Raw genomic sequence first — 14,139 nt, 5'->3', positions numbered from 1 at the left:
ACATCTATTGGCTGATCCGTGTAATTGCAGGCGCAATTGAAGCAATGGGTCGTGGTCAAATGAGTCCAAGCATTACGGTAATTCCATTCAAAACAAGATTGACAAAGCAGAGGTTGACTTCCGTGTTCGGTATGAGTAGTAGACCTCCCTGGCTACTCACATACTCAAAATTATGCAAAATCAAAATTAAATGCATTGAAAACGGGAGACAATATGTGCATAGTATGGAAATTTATTCACACATTCCATAAATAAGCAGCCTTGTACAAAATATACATGACATTCATAAACAAAACCATACTAATCTTGCAGTTTTATTTTACCTGAGAGACAATACATTCCAAAAGTATGCTTCCCTGTATTATAAAGAATATTCTTTTCTTTGGCAATCTGGCATTTTCATGTGCTCCCAAAAAAGTTAAACAAGCCCCCAAAAACAAAATAAAGACAATCTTCCCTTCTTTGGTGGTGGGATATAAAAAATAGAGAACCTCTCTTTTTGCATGTTTTCTTATCACCTGGAAACAAAAAATATAAATATAAAGCCCTTGTACTGACTTGCATTAACGTAAAAAGGGTGAAAGTACAATCTTGATATAATAATATTTGTCTACCCGTTGCGAATATTGGTTCAATTCGCGTTATGGCCGTTTTCTTTTTCAATACTAATGATTAGGAAGAAAATATTTTTCCATAACCTTTCTTCCAACCAATTAGTATTCAAATCTAAATCTGCCTTGACACAAAACACCCATCCTAAGCTATGGCTTTTAGCTCAGTTATTATGTACATTATGACCAAAAACAAAAGCCGCTGACAACTGGCCTGTCACGTGGGATTCTTTGTGTTAAAACAGACAGTTGCTTGGCTACATTCACAAGTGACACTGCCCCAATGTTGAAGTGGTATTTTCCCCACCTATAGTAGTCTTTCTCATTGCATTTTAAACAAAGAGTGCAATTTGTCCCCTCTCAGTGTGCAAACAGTAACTATATAGTTAATTCTCTTTCAATCCTGAAAATTAGCAATTGCTTGAACAGTTTCCTGCACTTTTTTTGAAATCATACGTGTTACCCAACCTCATACATTGGCCAAGGCCTAGGTTGCAAAGGAGTAATAAATGGTAGCATCTTGAAAGATGCATTCGTCCTCAATGTGGTGAAGAACCCCGCCCTTCTGCAGGCACATGCCGTAATGTACGGCCGCAGATTGATCTTGAGCCAGGCCCACCAGTTGGAGCCACTCCACAAGTTCACAGCCAAGGAAGCAGTCGACCATTGTTCTCATTCCACATCTGCAGGTGATGCAGAAATTTTGCATTTAAAATAAAACTTAGACAGATTTTTTTTCCACTTGCCAGTAATATTGAATGGCAATTTATTTTTGGGACATATGCATTTAAGTTAAATTGGAAATCACAGGGGAATTATACTCCGCTCTGAAAACTTCTTAACTAAATTTGTAAATTGGGGCACTGAAGAAAGGTAACGCTCATGTGAAACTATGTTTTTGTTTCAATAAAAAAAGAAGGTATTTTCCTCAACTTAAGTCAAGTTCCCCTTTTGTTGGGTCCAGGTTTATTCTACTTTATTCCCCAAATGTCTTGTTAATGCCTATTAATAAATTTCTGGTCTATTCTTCTATTCCCTGAAAAGTTTCCAATTTTAAAAGCACACTTGTTCCTTCTTTCTTTTTAGGACAATGTCCGTTTTATGGGAGTGGGGCAAAAAATGAATAACACAAAAAAAACTAGAACATAAGTGCAATTTCTTACTCTTCACCTGTCATTTAAGAAGTGTAGCAGTAAGCATAACATTTTCTCACCTTCTCTTCCTGACAATGTCGTGGAAACACTGATCCTTATGGTTTTGGATGAAGTCTGCGCAGGTCCTTCTGATATCTTCACTCACATTATATTGTGGTTGCTCTTCTTCATTCTTTCCATACCACAATATCTGCAGCCTATATAGGGATATGTAAATAGTGTTACAAATTCTCGCATTGAAATTGAAGCTCCACAACTGTATTTTCCTTACTTCTTCCAAACTGGTAATATAACCGAGTGTTTGTCCAGGCCAAACAGCACAAAGGAGATAAGTCCCTGCAATCACATCACGGAACATCATTATGTACTGTGTGTCGGTGTGTTTGCACAGTCTGATTAGACTACCAACCTGTCCGTAATTGGCCACAGCACAAAAGAACTGCAGTTCCACGTAAAGTCTACCTGGGTCCCGGTAAAAAAGCAACCATAGGCAGTTGGACAAGTTCTATCAAAAACAAAGAAGATAAGGAAGGAGAAAAAAAAAAGTCAATTTCCAGTGATCTAAAATGCAGTTGAGACATCCTGTTTGTGTGTGTGTGTAGCCGCAGCTGCAGATATGGGTTCCATACACTACAATAGCACAGTTCTGACTTGAGATAACATCAAGGAAAGGAAACAACAAGATAATAGTTTTGTTTTTTAACTCACAGCCAGGGAGCCAACACCCAAAAGCAAGCATAAGAGCATATGACGGGCCTCTTGTCTATCTTCATCCTGATGGAGCTCCTCGACCCTAAACAGGCACACGGTTGAGTCAATGCTATTCTCATTTTGTCCTGGGGAGAGAAGAATAAAGCAAATGTACAGGTTTTGAATAAACGTTTCTCTTTCTGCGTGAGCACTTGCTCCAACTTTAGAATGTTCAAGAACATCTTTCATGCCACTTCTCCATACCTATGCATGTAGTTACTGTGGGGATCCTATTGGTGCTGGTGATCATGTCAGGCATGGGCTCGGGTGGGGCACATTCGCGCATGAGACGCCCTGATAACAAGAGAGGAATGTGACAATTTACTATCAGTAAAATAGTGAAAGGAATTCCAGTAGACCAACTAGACTTTAGTGAAAAAGCACATCGTGAGGAAGTTTATGTAACGCTAATCATATTCCAAAGAATGAAATAAGCACATTTTTTAATTCAATAGCCAGTGTGGGGAAACTAAACCCACCAATACCTCTTTTGACGTCAGCCAATTGCGCTTCTGCTTCTAACAAAGAGTGGTTATCTTGTTCAGTTTCAGTTACAAGGTCTTCCACAGAGACGTTTCCCTCTTGACGTCTGTCGCTTTGGGTCCAGCTTCTTCTACTGAGAATCACCAGGGAAACCCCTAACAGTAGCACATTTAGGGCCAAGACAATTGTGCTGCACAAGATCTGTCAAAGCAGAGCACAAAGATGAAATTCAACATAACAACACTCAAACCCAAAATAGATTTCAGCAAATTACCTGTGGTTTGCTGTAAAAGAGAGACGAGTCGATGGTGTCAGGTTGTCTTTCCCCACATATGAGCAACACGCCGGTTATGAACGCTGGGATCCTGTTCGTAAAGAACAACAAAACTATATTACATTTTGGAACAGCAAGTGCTAAAGGATTGCTATTATTCACTTTGCGGCCTTACCCCCAGCCCGCAATGACAAACATGCCAGGAGATGCCTTCAGATTGTCGAAACTTCTCAGAAGAACAAGAGCGAGTGCAATTAGACCTAAGAAGAGAAACAAAAGCGTGAAGTAACAGAACTCACAGCAAGGAATGAATTCACAACATACCCGGCCAGATGTAAGTGCAGTAGAGTGAAGTGTACAGGAGTGCAAAAGACAAGATCTGACCCATAAAGTTGTCCATCCTAGCCACAAATTTCCACAAGATCATCCCAAAGCAAGCCAGGAGCTACAACACACATTGACAGTTTGATACGCAAGTATAACTTTTTTTCTGATACAATTAAAACCATTTTAGTCTTTTTGCAGACACTGTGCTCACCTGCGCCAAAAAAAGGTTGGTGGAAAACATGTGAGGCAATTTCTTAAACTTCTTACTGAAAAACATGACTGCGACGGTCCACAACTGCAAGAAACAACCAGAATCATGCTTAAGAAATTGAAGTCATTTCATGTTGAGTTTAAGATGTGAGCTGAAGGTCTCAAATCAGTAAAAAAAAATACTTCCTTTAAGCATACACTCACACACCATCACAATTGAAACTTTGTTACCAGCATGATTAGCATTATTATTAATAGAAATGCTGTTTTTTCACATTTTTAATGACCTCACGGGTTACAAAACCCTTTCAAACACCTTGTAGTTGTGCAACAAAAAGGAATATGCAATTGTGCATTCACACCCACTTGTAATGAGGCTAAAAGTGACACTAAATGAGGAAATGAGCTCTTTATCACGTAAACCAGTTGTTTCCTCAAGCACGTTGCAAATACGTAACCTAATATTGCAGGATTAAGCCAGATTGACATATTAACTCATGGAAGAGTTACCCAAAAGTTTTGAAAGTGGAATTACACTGGCACTTTGGTTGCAACTCACCAGTGCCACGAAACAGACAACGCTTATATCAAAGCTGACACCCTGCAACGCGTTCGTCAGAAGCCGAGGATCCATCTGGCGCAGGGTGAGCAACCAGGCTGAAGTAAACATGATTGGAGCTGAGAGCAAAGTGCTGATCACCATTCCAGAAATAACCTGGGGGAAAAAAGCCAAATGTAAAAACACCATACATTCTACAACCTTGACCTAAAAGAATAGGCTCCCAGTCAAGAACATGAATTAAAAAGACAATCTAAAACATGTTTTTTTTTAATTCATGGTGGAACAACAGAAATGACTCACCACTTCCAGCTCGGCATTGTAATATGCAGCGTAAATAGCGACGCTGGGTGCCGTGGGAAAAACGCCATAAAGAAAAGCATAGCTGGAAAGGCTGGAGTGGTTCGAAAAGCTGGTCTCGTCTAAAACATCCACCATGTTTTTACAAATCAGAGGCATCACAAACCTAAGAACATACAAACATTAACAAAAACAAACAAAAAAAACACAAGGCTAACATCTCATTGTGTTTGTTACTTACAATTTTCCAGTCAAGAGTAATATCAGCGTTACAACGGTGGACCTGGTTAATTTGTTCATTTGTCCCACCATTGAAAGACCCAAATAAAACAAAGCGGCTCCTCCGAAAGAGTCGGCCAAACCATCCACAAAGCCCTCCATGAAGGAAGGTATCTTCTGATGCAGCATAAAATTGGCTGCGATGCCAATAACGACCATGAAAATAATAGGGTTCTTGAGGACGTGGAGGACCACATGAACCCCGATAAGAAATTTGCCCTGCTGGTGGTCTCTCTGATCCTTCCATTTCTGTACTTCACAAAGGGTGAAGCCAATGGGATTGAGTAGCATCAGCGACACAGGTGCCACCAGGTAAATGTATTGGAGATACTCTGGATGTGTGTTTTCATATAGAGCTTTAACTGTAGGGGTCAAACATGAAAAAAATTCAATCACTGGGGGGAGAGAGTCATGTAAACAAATAAAAAAACTTTCAAAACTAATTTTCATTCAACATAAGTTGTGGAATCATGTAAATATACATTTAAATAAATAAAAAGCATCATACATACCAATTGGATAACCCAGAGCAAAGTCATTGCTTTGGGATGCAAATATAGAGTAGAGTGCAGCTTTGCTATATCGACTTTCAGGACTGGAAACAATCAGCGTCAGGACACAAACGATGGCAAACACTGACACTTTGCCTATTAGGATGCTCCAAATGAAGGGCCAGGTGACATTCCTAAAGTCCAGCAGCACCATGTTTTTAAACAGGAGAGCCGGCAGAGCAAACTTGGACACAAAGTTGCCTAAACCTTTGGCCTGATTAGATGTGATGGTGCGGGCCCTGCCGGCTACGTAGCCACAGAGGATGATGCCAAAGCACTTCAACAGAGCCGGTAGGAGCTTGTTAATGGATATTCGGGAGAATGGAGGCGCGGAATACAAAGGATTTTCATCCTCATGTGAAAAGAGGCTGGCAGTGGTGGTGCTGATCTCCATGATGCTGATGTTACTTTCCGCCACTGGCAGGAGTCCCGCATGGGTTAAAGTTGTACTACTGATGTCATGCCTGTCAGGTAGAACAATAAATAAATAAAAATGATCTTAAAGACGTGCTTAGCATATTTTTCAAGATAAAAGATTTTATTGACTTTTACTTGTGAGCTTTCTTCAAAGTATTGTACTCAAAGTAAACACTCATTCACATTGTTTAATTGTCAACATTGTCAATGAGTGGTTTGATATTACCTTTTGAAGATTAAAATGCAAACAATCGATCTTATTTTGTTAAATATAATGCAAAAGACTGCTTTAGTCAACAGTACTTTTACTACAATTTATATTGTTTATTTTTTAAACTGCAAACAAATGCGTCCAGTTTGAACTAACATGATCTTATGAAAATCGAACGCATGAATAGACTTGGTAGGCATTGGGTAATGTCCTCGCCTTGTTTGCGTTAATTAAGGTGCAAAGGTAACCTGATCACTTGAAGAAACACCCTAAACAATCAACATGCTTACACATGCATACACCATTTTTTTATGTACTAGTCAGGATTTTACAGCAGTGATTGCAAACACTGCGCAGAAACCCAATGAATCTATGCTGGCGATGTGTAAAAAAGCAGGTGTTATGACAAGAATCATCAAGTTGAGCAAACATTAACAAAATTGAGTCCTTTAGGGGAATTAAATGAAACTCACCGCAGCTCGGCGTGCCTCATGTGTCAGTCAAAGTCCCGGTGGGAGTAGCCATGTTTTTAAAGTCCGCTAGCTACCGTTAGCTTGAGAATCAAACGATACCGTTCGATCGTCAAGAAAATGCGAAATGATGACAAATGCCGAGTTAGCGATGGCCACGCGCTTACGCAACTGCGCCAGGAAAAATGAGGAAAGAGGTTCAAAAAGAAAAACAAAGGCTAGACACTCGACTTCCCTCAGTTTACTTTCGTGATAGGAGAAACGCCTGCACCGATTCGGCCAATCACAAGCGAAGGAGGAAAGAGTGGGCGGGTCTTAACGTGAAGTGCGTCAGTGTAGTACATACAAGTCAACGCTTGGTAGCCATAACATTAGGCACACTCTTTACTATGTATACTATTTGCCCTTTAAAGTTTAGTACATATAGATAGGGCAAGTGAATTTTGAATGAATACCTCCATTAGCAATTGTTTTTAGTTTTTATTCATTCTTTTTCTGGGTTGTGAGGGGTGCTGGGGCCTTGAAATTCAATTAATATGATTTGTATTTACAATCACAGTTATAAATTGTGACGCTTATAAAATTATCCTACAAAATACTATGTGCTCATCGAAGAGTATGCATTCTGTTATATGATCAGTATGGTGACAAATTCCCGATATCCGTCTCACAGCAAGCCAAATATTTAGAGTTAATAGATAAAAAAAAGTATAGCATTCACAAACCTTTAAAAATCTAACATCACAAGCCTTATATAATGATTTAGTAACATTAGCATACATTACATGAAATCAATTTAAATAAAAGTTCCAAATAGGTCATACTACATCATAATCTATAATACAGGCAATAAAAATAAATACGTAAAACTAAAAAAAAAGAGTAATTTTAAACCACCAAAAGAGCAAACATGGGGGAATCCCTAATTTATAATGGAAAAAAAAAACTAACACCTAATGAGGTTCACTTTGGGCTTTAAATACACAGACATGGGTTTATGACAATCACAAACACCTGGGTCACACAAGGGAAGGAGAGCCAAAAGGGACACAGCAGGTGAAACGCAGACAATCACGCAGACAGGACACACAAGGGAAACATACCCAACCAACCGCCAACCACAACAAAACGTGACAAGAGCAGGATTACTCATCTAGAGCATGCTCAGCTCAATGAGACGCCCCGCAAACACTCCTAACGTGCCAATGAGGCACACAGCCATGAAAACGCATAGCAGGATGTGATCCAGTACCATGGCCACAAATTTCCACTCCTCAGCAGCCTGGAAAAAAAAGTCAAAATACACTCAAGATAAGTGGCAATGAAGAATGATGCTTACTTAATGACTGCCAGTGCCATTAGATGCTGATCAAAGTAAAAATGGCAGCCAACCAACTATGAGAGCACGGTTTTTCATTACATTATTGGATTCTTCGTCTGATTTCATGGTCTCCGCAATGTACTTGACCCCCTCAATGGCACTGCGGACGTCTGGATTTTTGGTGATGGGCGACTGGTAGGGGACGGAGGAAGCCTGGTTGCCCGAGATGTCCGAGATGTCAAAGTCTCCCCCGTAGATGTTCTTCATGGGCTTTTCCTTTCCGGGACGCTTCATCGTTGAGAAGAACATTATGTTTGGGATGGTTTCGATGAAAAGCTGCTCCACAGCAGAAAATGAACACACACAAAAATCATGAATGTCTGTGTTTTTCTTAATAACCTTCAACCATGACAATGAGCAACAACAAAAATCAAGTGAGAAAAATCTTATTCATTGATAAAAAATTAAAATAGCATTAGTCCTTACTTTTGTTAACACTCCCTGTAGTAATAATTACAGGAGCCACATTCTTGTGAAAACATAATCGTGCTTAACAAACACTGGAGTCGTGCTTGTTTCTTTTATACTTTGGATGTCAATATTTAAACATGCCTCTTAAATTAATATCATTATACTTGTAAAATGACAATAAAAAGCATTCAATTCATTTCAAACACAATCACTTTTTAAAAAACACGACGTGGTGGATAAAAAGTGAGATAAATGTTGCATTCTGGTCCCACATTTAGTCAAAAACAGCCGTCAGATCTACTATGTACTCAACAAAAATCTGTTGTGTAATTCAAGAATATCCACTGCGTGGCAGTGTGGCAAAAGGACAGAAGCTCATCCCTGTATGTACCAATCTGTGCATGCAAAACAGTCCTGCAAGTATATTCCACACAGAATAGAGTCATCCACTGACCTTTCTCACCCATTCGGGCATGGTGTGGGTGCTCGGGGAGCGGTGGTGAGTGTTGATGACGATGACGGTGATGATGATGGAGGCAATGACGAAGACCATGGTGAAGAGCATGTACTTCCCGATGAGCGGGACGGCGCTGGAAGTGGACGGGATCAACTCCACGATGACCAGCAGGAAGACAGTCAGAGAAAGCAGGACGGAGATGCTCAGGGTCATCTTCTCACCTGGACCAAATACGATGCATTCATTGGCTGCCATTGGACGGCGACGGACGTGCAATCCATCGTGGTCGCCGGTCTGTCTAAAACTACTTTCAATTTGGCTTTGTTAACAATACACGACTCTAAATGAGACCTGCCAAGTAGGCGAGGCCTCCAGCTAATCCTCTTGTCAATTTCGACCTGCCAAAAGTAAATATTGCTAGATTTAATCAAATTTATTACTTGGAAAATGCAAAGCATGTCGTTTTCCATTGCTTGGCAGTTATGGCAGTGTGTATTTTGGCAGCGGTAGTGTTCGAAACAGCGCTCAAGTGATGTATTATACATGAAAGCAGGGTTTGCTTTCAGACATGACAGCGCAGAGGGACGCTGGGTAATGAGGCAAACGCACACAGTGGGAACCGAGCCAGCAGAGCTGTTTGTGCGCGAGACCCCGGGCATATGCATTCGAAAGTAACGTAACTTTGATTATACCCAAAAGGTATCACGACACAACAATAACAAATATTTCAGAGCATTAGACGTTTTTAGGTGAATATTGAATGCCGACTGCAGATCTTACATATTAAGACATTAAACTAGCAAATGTTCAATTCCAACCAAATTACACAGATTTGCAACACGTAGAATAGCTAAAGATGGGCTACTACATAATACGCAAAGAAGAAAATATAAGACAATAATAATATCAGGCATACAAGCTAATGTAGTAATTTCAATTTAATTTGATCTTGATTTATTTTTTTAATACTTGTATGTTACTTTAATATTTTTGACAGATTTAGTGCAAGTGAAAATTGTAGTCAATTTGATTTTTTGATTTAGATTTTTTAAGTAATGGCTTAAGAACTATTTAAGAATACATCAGCAGTCAAAAGTTTTGAGACACTTCAATTCAGTCATCTCCAAACTTTGACCCCAGGTGTTCTGAGTTCAAACACATCAGATAAACCCAACTGATACCCAGCCGTAGTAGGTATGACAACATAATGTTAAATATAAAACAAATTTCTTCAAATCAAGCGGCTTACCGGAGTCTGTAGGCAGATAGAAGACGAGTCCGGTGAGGAAGGAGAAGAGCATGCATGGGATGATGACGTTGACGATGAAGTAGAGGGGAAGGCGCAGCATGAGGAAGTGGTAGGTGATGTCCAAGTAGGGGGTCTCTGGGCAGCAGGCGTAGTACACCCAATGCTTCCAGCTGCGGAAGTCTTTCATCACCCACTCGCCGCTCTCCATGAAGTTACTCAAATCGGGACGATCGCTATCCTAGGAAGACAAAGCACCATTACATCTGGATTTGCCTTAACATCAGCTCCTAAGTCCTTCACATGCTTTGTAAGGCAGGCAGAAAACCGATAATTACCATTAGTGGATTTCTTCAACAAATTTATGTTCCTCTGTTAACAGCTGTTGCATTCCAATTAGGCTTGGGTCCATTTTGCCACTCAAAAATTAAATTGTTTATTATTTTAATAAGGTGCAGCATTCTTCGGATCCTTTTGAGAATGAGCTACAGGGCCTATGAATATTGAATGAATTTTACTATGTTATTTTGGTCCTATAAATAATTTGCAAAAGAAAATTTGTTTGGAACGGATGCATACTTAAATTTATTTCTAAGGGAAAACAATTGTAAGTTGTGAGCTTGGTCGTAAAACTAAACTTTCACCCGATGGCACAACAGGATCAACAAGAACCAGTGTACTACAGGCTGAAAGCTGTGCACGCATGCCCCAAATCACAACCTACCGGCAACACAGGCACCAATAAGTCCGCACTTAATTAATCAACTCTGATACATAGATTTTTTTTAAAATCAGCCTACAAGGATCGATAGATAATGGTCCGTGCTGAATATCTACCAAGTTTAAAGATGATCACTTCACGAATAACGACGGCAAAGAACTTGACGGTTCTCACAGGTGGATTACCGCAAAAAAGTTCAAATCAAAAGTAATGAAAAAAATGGAAACATTAAAGCCACTGGTCGTAAGGATCTCCAACTCATTAGTTGGATGTCTATTGCAAGAAGTGAGTTCAAGTGAGACACGGTACTGAGCATAATTACAGGATTGACGACGACCAAGTTTCCGTCGTAGGTCCAGGTCCCCAATTTCATGCTGCAATTCTGCAGGTCAAAGGGAAAGTGAAGCACAATGATCTCACAGTAGCTCTTGAAAATGGCAGGAGGGTTCCACGTGATCAACCCCGTGTGCTCCAGCAGCACTTTGGTCTCGTGCACAATGGCAAAGTCGCCATCGGCGCTGCGGAAAGACAAAAAAATATATACACATCGTTATTCAAACGATAACGCAATGTGACACCCGTGGCCCGAGGACCACCCTGGGCTCGGCGCTCGATGTTGCGGCAGCCCGGCGGGCTCTCCGAAGGGGAGAAACAGTGAAACGTGTCACACGTAACATATGGAAGGCTATATTTAGCTTAATGAAACCTTAGCCGAGCTTTTACAAGTGTTCTGTAGAAACGATAACACCACTGACAGGTGTTGTGCTTGTTTTCAGGAGCTCACACAGCTCACTAAAGATTCCAAGTCGAAAGAATCAAAGAGTCCTCATGGCATACTTGTTGTAGAGCACCAGATCCGGCCGCCAAATGTCAGTGGAGGGAATTCTGATCTTTCTGATGCCGCCGTAATCCTCTGGGTTCCACTGCAAGTTGACATCTTTCCATTGCTGGAAAAGCACAAATAGGCGACGGAATCTTGAGCGTGTTGTCAGAATTGCTACATCAATGTTTGCCTGTCATTTAAGTGGAGTGTTCTGTAACCTGTTTGAGTCGCACGTTGCTGCTGACAATCTGGTTGACTTCATCCTGCGGATGGAGCAAATGTGGTCGGACAGCTGATAAGATGTCAAATTTCAGCAGAGGCTCTTTTTTTATGATTTGAAATGTTACCACGCTGATAAGCTGGATGAGCTGAAGGCCGACGGTGACAACCACAGGGTCCTTGAAGTGACTGACGGGCCGGACCACCTTGTTGTAACCGTTGAAGAGGGTTTTGACGAGTCGAGTTTCATCTTCAGAAGCCCAGGTGACAGCTCCAGGAGAAACAAAACAAATGGGATGCTAAAGCGGGATTGTTTGCAAAGAGATTTGTAGCAGCCATGTTTAACAGTGTGGTGACTCTTGTGTGGGGGTTGCTTGTATTTGTACTGGGAAGCGATTATGTTGTCTTATGAATGTGATGAAAATAGACATGGCAGCTCAGACAGGCCTATGTACTACATGTGCCCCCCCTCAAATGTAATGACAGTGAATTAGTTAACATGGTTTATATGAGCTGTAATATAAAATAAAAAAATGGACGGACTTGATGCCATTTGTCGTCCAAACTATGAAAAACTAAAATCTCATTAAGAATAAAGTGCTTTTCTGTCATTTCTGTACAAAAAGTAATAGGTTAACATGATAAAAAAATTAATGGAACACATCAACAATGATTTTGTCATTAAAACATAGCAAAACAGTCTTAATTTGAAGCGACGTAAACATCAAACACTGAGAAACGCCTAGAAAATAAGACAAATGAGTAACATAGGATGTAGGTATATTCCAATTATACGCACGAAGGTCACATTTCTACCTGTCATATGACCTTGCCTCCAAGGTCATTTCCCGTAGACGCGTGAACGGTTTAATGGTTCAATTGGAAAGAAAAACGATTACGAAACAGTCTGCTCCAGGTAATCACGCAGGCGTGCTGACAGATGGGAGGAAAAGGAGGAAAAGCCAAATGAGGACGCGCGCACGTGCCCTTGTCACTCAAACGTCAACATCACTCATTAGGTTTGATTTGGATTCTGGCAGCCTCTTGAATATGTATTCATAATATCATGTATTTTGGAAACAAAGAGCCAAAAACAAAAAATATGCATTCCATTCACTTTTCAAGTCAATTTTACCTGTCAGGATGAGAAGGCGAAAAACGAGGGATTGCGCCTTCATCGTCAACTGATCCAGTTGTGGAAGTCTTCTCCAACTGTCCGCCTGTCAACCACTTGAAAATTGCCAAGCTTTGACCTCCCGAGAGTCCCTAAAACATTCTTTCACCACTGGTAAATGACTCAGTCCTCCTGCCGGCTCCCTCTTGGCAGCAGCCGCGTTGTTATTGTCCCCCAGCTGATGGCTGAGTGAACGGCTGCCAACGCTACGCTACTCGAGAGGGACGCATTCTGTGTCGCGCCTCGTGAGATCAACATACCGAGCTAATCCGTCACCAAAATACACCGCGGTCATCTCCAGGGCCGGCGGGCAACCTCGGCGAGATGCTAAATTAGTACTACAATGACAAGAATTAAACGCTATTATGATATATTTACTTTATATTTGATCTTAGTAGTTTGATATTTCGGCACACGTTTCCATTGTTGACCCCCCCAACTTGCTCTAGCACCCTCCTGTGACCCTTGTAAGGATAAGAGGTATGGAAAATAAATGAATATGATCATATATGATATGATAATTAAAAAGAATTCCAAGCACACAATCTTGAATTTGAGGAAATTCAGATCCTCAAATGGCCCAAAAAGCTATAAAGCATGTTTTCTCCTTTAAAAGTTTTTTTTCTTTTCTTCCAGTAAAACAAAATTCTGACCCTCATTTTGCTAACTTACTCAATTTAGTAGCTAATATTTTTAAACACAGCTGAAAGCAGTTTAAAACTGACAAATGAATAGCATTTCTTTCCGCTTGTCTGCTGGTGCACAACTTAGGATTTTAATGAAAATTAAATCCTAAAAATAATAAAAACTGGGAGAAAGTTAACTTAATAAAAATTAAACGGGGAAGACCCACACCGACGAAGAGGCAAAAATCATTTACTGAATCCAGTACATGTGAAACACAAAACAATACTCCCACAAACATACCACAAACACAGGGGTTTAAATACGCAGACAGGGGTTGATGACAAAATAAAAACACCTGGGTCACCCAAGGGAAGGGAAGCCAGGAGGGTCAAAACAGGCGAAAAATATACAAATCACACAGACAGGTCACACAAGGAAAACAGATAAATTGGACAATTGCATCTATAGGGTGTCCTTTCTCATT

The 14,139-nt window shown here is 40.4% G+C and overlaps 2 protein-coding genes across 2 annotated transcripts; both read right to left on the bottom strand.

Moving 5' to 3' along the window:
- Positions 1-214: 214 nt before the first annotated feature.
- Positions 215-6,818, bottom strand: gpr155a (G protein-coupled receptor 155a). The gene is made up of 16 exons (XM_077616455.1): positions 6,600-6,818; positions 5,460-5,962; positions 4,910-5,309; positions 4,672-4,834; positions 4,369-4,524; positions 3,811-3,894; positions 3,597-3,717; positions 3,448-3,532; positions 3,273-3,363; positions 3,001-3,199; positions 2,720-2,809; positions 2,474-2,601; positions 2,175-2,270; positions 2,037-2,101; positions 1,825-1,962; positions 215-1,294 (listed from the first exon to the last, which is right to left on the bottom strand). Exons 1-16 carry the CDS (start codon positions 6,617-6,619, stop codon positions 1,099-1,101), a joined length of 2,535 nt encoding a protein of 844 aa, XP_077472581.1. The 5' UTR covers positions 6,620-6,818; the 3' UTR covers positions 215-1,098.
- Positions 6,819-6,980: 162 nt separating this feature from the next.
- LOC144086562 (acetylcholine receptor subunit alpha) lies at positions 6,981-13,495 on the bottom strand. The gene is made up of 9 exons (XM_077616459.1): positions 12,990-13,495; positions 11,983-12,125; positions 11,854-11,898; positions 11,650-11,759; positions 11,135-11,330; positions 10,095-10,332; positions 8,843-9,066; positions 8,017-8,253; positions 6,981-7,878 (listed from the first exon to the last, which is right to left on the bottom strand). Exons 1-9 carry the CDS (start codon positions 13,030-13,032, stop codon positions 7,750-7,752), a joined length of 1,365 nt encoding a protein of 454 aa, XP_077472585.1. The 5' UTR covers positions 13,033-13,495; the 3' UTR covers positions 6,981-7,749.
- Positions 13,496-14,139: the final 644 nt, after the last annotated feature.

The sequence above is a fragment of the Stigmatopora argus genome, chromosome 13, assembly GCF_051989625.1.
Source record: "Stigmatopora argus isolate UIUO_Sarg chromosome 13, RoL_Sarg_1.0, whole genome shotgun sequence".
Classification (NCBI taxonomy): Eukaryota; Metazoa; Chordata; class Actinopteri; order Syngnathiformes; family Syngnathidae; genus Stigmatopora; species Stigmatopora argus.
Note: the sequence above shows the minus strand (reverse complement) of the source record. Positions and strands in the feature narration are given on the sequence as shown.